The sequence below is a fragment of the Thamnophis sirtalis genome, unplaced genomic scaffold, assembly GCF_051295495.1.
Source record: "Thamnophis sirtalis isolate CommonGarterSnake01/CBP01778 unplaced genomic scaffold, rThaSir2_p1.2 scaffold_14, whole genome shotgun sequence".
NCBI lineage: Eukaryota > Metazoa > Chordata > Lepidosauria > Squamata > Natricidae > Thamnophis > Thamnophis sirtalis.
Window position 1 is genome coordinate 37,645,541 of NW_028261394.1, and position 8,931 is coordinate 37,654,471.

Consider the following 8,931-nt stretch of genomic DNA (forward strand, 5'->3'; position numbering starts at 1 on the left):
CGTGGTGACCAAAACTGAATGCTGTATTTCAAGGGTGGCCTTACCAAGGCATTGTAAAATGGTATTAACGCTTCACGTAATCTTGATTCTATTCCTCTGTTTATGCATCCTAGAATTGTGTTGGCTTTTTGGGCAGCTGCTGTACACTGTTGGCTCCTATTTAAATAGTTGTCCACTAGGATTCCAAGATCCCTCTCACAGTTACTACTATTGAGCAAGGTACCGCCTATACTGTACCTGTGCATTTTGTTTTTCTTGCCTAAATGTAGAAGTTTACTTTTTTCACCATTGAATGAGAATGACCAGAGGGGAAAAATGGAGGATTTCTCTGCCCTACAAGCATTTGATCCCCGCTAAGTAAATCTGTTTTATGTTACTAAGCCCCAAAAGTAATCATGGATCCAAACTAGCTCTGAACACTAGTTTGCCAACCCAGATGCCTTTCTCTTCTCTCTAGAGCTGCCAATTTTTGAACTGGTCCCTGTAGGAAATTGTTATCCATCATGAATTTAATCCATCCTTATCCAATCCAGCCTTTGAATTGTATGGAGACGACATCTCCCAAAACTCACAGCAAGAAAGGCCAAGAACTCCAGGAATTGTAATCCCAATATATATTGAAGGACACCAAATTGAGGAAGACCATATTAATCTAAGTTAGCTCAGGTTAGAGATGTAACTTTAATGTCCTGGTGTGGGACATCAATGTTGGATGTAATGAAGTAGATTTTCCCTCTCCGAGGATGCTTTTGTGCAGCTGCCACTTTCACTTCCCAAATCCTCACATCATTTGCCGAATTCCCTGCGATTATCCTTGAAAAGTTGAGACTTCTACAATAACCAATCAGGCTCCCAAAGAGGAACACATAGATGAGCATTGGGATAGCCGTGACCCGACAAAAGCGCGCACGACAAAAGCGCGCCGACAAAACCGCGTCGCTAAAACCGCAACGTCATCAATGCGCCGACAACAGCGTGTCGACAGAAGGGCGATTTACAACAGCGCGTCAACAGAAGGGCGATTTAAGTTAAGGTAAGGGTTAGGTTTAGGGTTAGGTTTAGGGTTAGCGTTAGGGTTAGCGTTAGGGTTAGCGTTAGGGTTAGCGTTAGGGTTAGTGTTAGGGTTAGCGTTAGCGTTACGTTTAGGGTTAGCGTTAGGGTTAGCGTTAGGGTTAGCGTTAGGTTTAGCGTTAGGGTTAGAGTTAGGGTTAGGGTTAGCGTTACATTTAGGGTTAGCGTTAGGGTTAGCGTTAGGGTTAGGGTTAGGTTTACAGCACCCTTCTGTCGGTGCGCTGTTGTCGGTGCGATTCAGCGCTCATTCATTGGCGTGGTTCAGAACTCACGGTTTTGTCACCGCGGTTTAGTGGGGGGCGCTTTTGTCGGTCACCCTTTTGTCGGTGAACCTGGGATAGCACCTCATCCTTTCCTTTCTTTGGGCTTCATTTATTTCTCCAGCGACATGACATGTCCCTGTTATAAAACTACATTCATAGCAAATCTTTCTGTACCACTTCTGAGTAAGAAAGAATCTGTTCAGGTGCCTTGGTAACAACGGTTGCAATATTGATTCAGGAGTGGTGGAAAACGTCTGTGGGGAAGTGTCCACAGAGGTATACTTGCCCATTATTGTGTAGGTTGTTACATTGAATTATGAGAGCTGTAAACAGCTAGATTTCTGTCTGTTTAAGGAATTCTTAGTCACATTCCAATTTGTGCCACATCAAGAACTTCAGAAGCCATATAACACTGGCTTTGGTGAAACTAATCCCCAGAATATATGCTGGTTGGTTGAGTGATTGGTTGGTTTATTTGTTGATTGGTTAGTTGGTTGGTTGATTGGTTGGTAGTTTGGTTGGTTGTTTGGTTGTTTGGTTGGTTGGTTGGTTGGTTGGTTGGTTGGTTGGTTGGTTGGTTGGTTAATTGGTTGGTTGGTTGGTTGGTTGATTGGCTGGGAAGAAGTCCAAATCTTCATTTAGCCCTAAAACTCACTGGGGGATTTAGAGGTCACTAACCATCCTGTTCAATCTCATAATGTAGTTGTGAGGAGACAAGGAGAAATCACCCATGTTCTTAAGGTTCTTAGATGGAAGATTGAACAGAAGGAAATATATCTGGCCCTGAACTCCCATTTCTCTGCTTCCAAATTTGCTGCTATCTTTCTACCAAGGATCATTTGGGAAAGCTACATCTTCTTCCTTCACCATCCAGCCTCAGTTGCGGACATGAATGCACAACGGGCAAGAGATACAGAAAGGAGTGATTCCACAGTTAGAAGGGACAATGAAGTTAAGAACTGGATGTTCTGTGCCTCAAGCAATTCTCACCTCCTAAAATCTTAACTTATTTGCATGCTCATCTCTGAAATATATATATACATGTAATTTGGTTCTCTTAATTCAGTCTCCAGGGAGATTCGATTTTGATTACAGCCCTATCTGGCTTTGGGCCAATCTGGAGATTAACAGAATCATTCCAAGCAATTTAATGTAGAAATAAAAGGTTAGGTTTGGGGAGAACAGTAATGGGAGGTAGGGGAACGACAGTGATGGGATGGACTCACGGATACAGGCTTGCGGTGTGCTGCCTCTTCTGACCAGGCCTGGTATGGCTCAATTTAGGCTCTTGGGCCATGTTTATATCTAGAGAAAAAGAAAAAATTGGCTTCTAAGGAGAAACAGCGGAGCCAAACAAGAGCACAAGCAGGAGAGGACCAATCTAGCAAAATAAATAGCACTTAGACTTATATACCGCTTTATAGCCCTCTCTAAGCAGTTTACAGAGTCAGCCTCTTGCCCCCAACAATCTGGGTCCTCCATTCTACCCATCTCCGAGGGATGGAAGGCTGAATCAACAGATTGAACTGCAGACTGTGGGCAGAGTCAGCCTGCAATACTACATTCTAAATTGTACCACCATGGAAGGAAGGAAAGAAGGAAGGAAGGAAGGAAGGAAGGAAGGAAGGAAGGAAGGAAGGAAGGAAGGAAGGAAGGAAGGAATAGCAATAGCACTTAGACTCATATACCACTTCATAGTGCTTTTACAGCCCTCTCTAAAAGCAGTTTACAGAGTCAGCCTCTTGCCCCCAACAATCTGGGTCCTCATTCTACCCACCTCCGAGGGGTGGAAGGCTGAATCAACCTTGAGCCGGTCAGGATCGAACTGCTGGCAGTCAGCAGAATTAACCTGCAATACTGCATTCTAGCCAGTGTGTCAGCAAGGCTCATGACCCTTTTGTCACCCACATGAAGAAGAGAAAGTTGAAGCTAAAATTTAGAAGGAAACAAGGCATGGACATCTTTTCAACCTATCTGTGCTATTTATCAGCTTTGGAATTGTCTGAAGACAGAATTAGACTCTTCACTCAGGGGGCTGGCAGCATAGATGCAATTTTAAGCATCATTTAACCCCCTGGGGAGGGCAAAGATGCTCCTTTTGGGGGGGATAAAAAAAGACCAGCGTGCTTCTTGCCAATCTAGTTTGCAAAGGATGTGTTAAGATTAAAAAAAAATTTCTGATACAGAATTATTTTTTTGTTTCATGGAGAAAAGAAAGCGTTTCTTTAGCTGCACTAAAAATCCAAAATGCATTTCAAAGTTGAAGTGCTTCCTTAACTAGGAACTGTAATTGGGGCTGTTTCCTATAATTACTCATATATATATAATTATTAATGCCTGCTAGTCATTCCTGACTCTAGGAGGTAGTGCTCATCTCCGTTTCAAAGCCAAAGAGCCAGCGCTGTCTGAAGATGTCTCCATGGTCATGTGGCCACCGTGTCTAAACACTGAAGGCGCACAGAACGCTGTTACCTTCCCACCAAAAGTGACTCCTGTTGGTTATTACCTTTAAAGCCCTGCATGGCTTAGGACCAGCATACCTGCGAGACCGCCTACTGCCACACTCCTCCTAACGGCCGGTAAGATCCCACAGGGTGCCATCAGCCAGACAATGTCGGCTGGCGGGTCCCCGGAGGAGAGCCTTCTCTGTGGCGGCTCCCCGGAGGAGAGCCTTCTCTGTGGCTGCTCCGACCCTTTGGAACGAACTACCCCCAGAAATCCGGACCTCGTCCACTCTCATGGCCTTCAGAAAAGCTGTCAAGACCTGGCTATTCCGGCAGGCCTGGGGCTGTTGACCCCACTGCTGAGGTCTAGCCCCGACTGAAACGAATGTATCTGTGTTGTTTTTAACTTGTCTATTTTTATTTTTTATTTTCTTTTATTGTTTTCCTCCCCTCGCTGTAAGCCGCCCGGAGTCCTCCGGGATTGGGCGGCCTATAAATAAAATTAAACTTGAAACTTGACTTCCTATTTTTCTACTTGCATTTTTACATGCTTTCAAACTTGTATATTTGGCCGAAGCTGGGACAAGTAACGGGAGCTCACTCCATTATAGATTTGAACCACTGAACCGCTGACCTTTCTGATCGACAAGCTCAGCATCTTAGCCACCTCCTATATTTATATATTACATGTATGTATGTATGTATGTATGTATGTATGTATGTATGTATGTATGTATATTTATATACCTACCTAGAGCGATAAGAACCTAGATCAGTGTTTCTCAACCTTGGCAACTTGAAGATGTCCGGACTTCAACTCCCAGAATTCCCCTGGCTGGGGAAGTCTGGGAGTTGAAGTCCGGACATCTTCAAGTTGCCAAGGTTGAGAAACACTGATCTAGAACAATCAGTAGGACTCAGCTTTCAAGTCTGAGCATTCATGGGAATGCGAGAAGACCGAATACGCGAGACAAAGTTTGTCCTTCCAAAATCTACTTCTATCTTTTCTTCTTGTCCATTCCAGATGGATTCCCACCCACCTCCAGCCAATAACGGCACCCCCAGAATCTATTTCTGCTGGGAACATTCTCCAGATATACCCATCGACTGCTGCTTGGGGTGCTACCCAACTCTGGCTCACTGTTCTGAAATGAGTTCTCTGCCTGTTTCTTTTTTGAAGATGTCACAGTCGACAATTACAGATCATGCTCAGAGTCCTTTTATATCGAAGGAATTGCTCTAACGCAGTGTTTCTCAACCTTGGCAACTTGAAGATGTCTGGACTTCAACTCCCAGAATTCCCCAGCCAGCGAATGCTGGCTGGGGAATTCTGGGAGTTGAAGTCCAGACATCTTCAAGTTGCCAAGGTTGAGAAACACTGCTCTAACGGCAGATCAGAATCTTGATCTGTTAAGCCATTTGTGCTACCAGGCCAGAGAGAGAGAGAGGGGTTTCTTGTCTTTGTCCCTTGTTTTGGGCAAAGGCTACTGTGCTCACCAGATGCACTTGCCCGTGGCTTACTGATCCAGCCCAATCTTCCATTGGAATAACAGTCACACATGAACTAGATCACCAACAGCCTCTTAGCTAAAATATACTTGATTAGTACGCCACAAGAACCGAGCCACTGAGAAAGGCAGAACTTCAGCAGATAACGGAATGCTAGACTGAAGCTTAAGAGGAAGAGGGCTTATTATTTTTTTCCCCCAAACCACACACTCACTCACTCACATCCATCCTCGTGCCCATCCATGCCACGGTTGCAAAAGATGCTGATTGCCTTCTGACCGCGATTCTTAAGCGCTTAGGTTAACAACCTTCCTTGGCTAGATCTATTGATCATCTACCGTGTCCATTTTTCCTTGCCTCTCTGATCTAACTTTCATCCCAACCCAAGAGCTGGTTAGAGAGAGAAGAAAAACAGAAGAGAGGGTGAGCAAATGCCATGCTTTGTTTCCAAGCAAGAAACAACAACACCCCCCCCAAACACACACACACACACAAACACACAAACACACAGGTTATTCTGTATAACAAAAGTGTAATACATCGATTTGTGTTGCCTTTCTTCAAATGTGTCCGGCTGCGTATCGTATCCAGAAGAAGGATAAGGCTGGTTAAATTTGGAAGCAGCCTTCCTTCCTTCCCTCCCTCCCTCGCCAAGGCTTAATTCTCTCCCTCCCTCCCCCCTTCTTCCCTGCCTGTTTTTCCCCTGATTGCCTCTGCCTTGGCAGCCAGATTTGTGCCACCTTGTCTTGGGGGGGTGGAGGGGAAGCCCTACGTCCAACCCAATGAGCAAAATAGGGTTACTCACATCTCCAGCAGCCTTCTCTGCGGCCAAAAAGTGTCATGCCAGAGGGAGGGGGGGGAGGAAAGGAAGACCCAATGCCAAGTACCCGAGTCTGTCAGTCTCTCTCTCTCTCCAAGCCCCCAGCAAGGTTGGTGAGCAGCAGTTTTCTCCTTCCCCACCCCCACCCCCTTCTTCATGGAACAAATGGATCTCCAGCCTGAATACTGTACCAGAGGAATGTACCAACTGGCATGGTGAGGGGGGGGGGATGCTAGACAGGAGGGGGAGGGGTCAGGCCAAGCAAACCATCTCCACATGATGGGCAGGGGAATTTTTGCAGCCTACAGTTTCCATCATGACGAGCCGCTCCTTATTATTGTGGGCATAGGATGATTTAGGCAAGGGGGGGGAGGTCTTACAAGTAGCTGATGAGGGGTATCTGGGGAGGGAGGAGATCCAGAGGAGAGGATAAAGAGGGGTTGCTATTCTCTAGCTCGCTATTTTTCTGCCTTTGGGGTGAGGTGGAGAGCAGATGCTCAGGAGAAATCCTGATTTTTCTGCACTCTGGGGCCCTCCAAAGAAATGCTTGCTCCAAGTGGTTGCTTCCCAATTTCCCCCCCCCCCCCGCATCTGTGTCCCTCTGGTGTGCTAAATTGGGGTTGTCCAACCTTGACAAGGGACTCAGGGGCTCAGGGGCTAAGATGCTGGTCTTGTCGATCAGAAAGGTCGGCAATTTGGCGGTTCGAATCCCTGGCGCCCCTTAATGGAATGAGCTCCCATTACTTGTCCCAGCTTCTGCCAACCTAGCAGTTCAAAAGCATGTAAAAATGCAAGTAGAAAAAATAGGAACTACCTTTGGTGGGAAGGTAACAGCATTCTGTGCATCTTCGGCATTTAGTCATGCCGGCCACATGACCACGGAGACGGCTTCGGACAGCGCTGGCTCTTCGGCTTTGAAATGGAGATGAGCACCGCCCCCTAGAGTTGGGTATGTGCAAGGGAAACCTTTACCTTTAACCTTGACAACTTGAAGGCTTGTGGACTTCAACTCCACAATTGAAGTCCATAAGTCTTCAACCCTATCCTAGACCTACGATTTGCAAAGTACCAGAGACCAGTATCACAAATCCAGAGGAACTTAAGCCATGTTTAGAGATCCAGGTGAGCAAAATTGGCGTAATGTTCCAGGCAGAAGGACAGGTTTGATAGGGTTAGCCTAGCTAGCTAATCTGCAGAATGCCAGACCACCAGAAGGTGGCAGTAGGTACCAGTAAATATGGAAACATGTCCCTCTCTTCTGCCATCTCATGGCCAGTTAGATTTTGGCAGCCTAGGGATTGACCACACCTACCGTAGCTAACATTCCTCTACATTGATAACATTCTTCTCAAGGCTTCTCCACAGAAGAATTCTGCTCGGGTTTCTTGGTGTACATGTTCTCCCGTAGAAGATCTACCTTCTCAGGAGAAATGCTGGCTCTGAAATCTTTATTTTTAAGGTGGACAAGCTTGAAGCCTTTTTAGCTCTTGTGACTCTAATTCTCCATCTTCTGGCTCTTCATCTTCTCAGCAGGCTGGGCAGTCCTTCAGAAATGGTGAAGAAGAGGTCCCAACATCCCTCTTTGAGACAGAGGGACCTGTCATTCAGAGAAGGAGACCGCTGTAGGAAGTTAGCACTGACTCCTCTCCTAGAAAAATGAAATATTTTAGGCAATATTAAAAGAGAAGAATATTTCCCCTAAAAGGGAGACAGAAATTCAGCCCACCACCACCTTTGTCAATGGGCCATTGTGGGAAGTAAATGTTCTCAGGTTATAACAGTGGTGAGGATCCTTTTGAGCTGTGGGAGTATCAAATATGCATAGTAACCTGTTGTGGCCCGGCAGGAGCCATTGCAGCTGCCACCAGACTCCGACAGCGAGGGGCCCTATGAGTTAGCCCTGGAGGATGTGGAGGACCCTGGACAGGGTTCCGACTCCGAGCAGGGCGCAGAGAGACTGGTTGGCCACCAGGTGGTGCCTGAGCCTTGGATCAGTGGGGAGGAGACAAGAGAGAGTGATCCAGAGACCAACAGCGAGTTGTTCCAGGATGCACGCCATCGAAGGGCTACTCGGCGTCAAGAACAATTACAATTACAGGAGGTAATTACGCTCAGCTGATGATCATTAAGCTTCTCTCCAGACTATAAAAGAGACTGCTTGTGCCACACCCTTCTTGCAGAAGTCAACGCTTGGACTAAAGAGGAACTAATTTGGCAGGCTGGATTGCTGCCAGAGTTAGTCTGAATTTCTGCCAAGGTGTCGGACTTGCTGCCAAGGTCCTTACCTGTTTGTTTATTTGGCTTTCAGCCACCGAGATTCTGGTCTTGTTATTAAAGGACATTCCATTTTACGCTTGTCTCGGCTTTCATTACTGGAAGGAGGAGGGGGTCAGAACAGTAACCATAATATACATAACCAGTGAGAAAAGTCCCATTTTACCAGAAGATAAATAGATAAGATTGCTATGCTCTGTCACTCAAGTAGGAGCTTTGGAGGGAATTCCAAGAAATATGGTGCCAGAAACTGATGTTTTGCTCTGTATCACATAAGCTTTCTTTATTGATTTTACTAAAATTTATGTTTTTAAATGCATTAGATGCAGAGGTGGGTTCCTACCAATTCACACCTGTTCGGTAGAACCGGTTCGTCAAATCTACCGATCCGGTTAGAAGAGGTTCCACCAGTGGACCCGGAAAGCAGGCCACACCTACAGAAGAGGTTCCAAATTTTTTTGAAACCCACCACTGGTCCTTGGATATGATTATTCTACACTATCATGCTCATATTTATAAAACTCAGTGCCTCTGTGAAAGGTAAGGATGA

The 8,931-nt window shown here is 45.9% G+C and overlaps 1 protein-coding gene across 2 annotated transcripts in view; it reads right to left on the reverse strand.

Moving 5' to 3' along the window:
• The window catches only part of LOC106552881 (RNA-binding Raly-like protein), a 32,264-nt gene extending 25,972 nt beyond the window's left edge, over positions 1–6,292 (reverse strand). The window contains exons 1-2 of one of the 2 annotated variants that reach the window (XM_087728949.1): positions 6,093–6,273; positions 2,561–2,639 (exon numbers count right to left, since the gene is read on the reverse strand). In XM_087728949.1, coding sequence (XP_087585075.1) covers positions 2,561–2,639; positions 6,093–6,129 — 116 coding nt within the window. In that variant the 5' untranslated portion in view covers positions 6,130–6,273. Of the gene's footprint in view, positions 1–2,560; positions 2,640–6,092 lie in introns of both variants that reach the window. The other variant, XM_087728948.1, reaches the window with a different exon arrangement.
• Between the last annotated feature and the right edge of the window lie 2,639 nt (positions 6,293–8,931).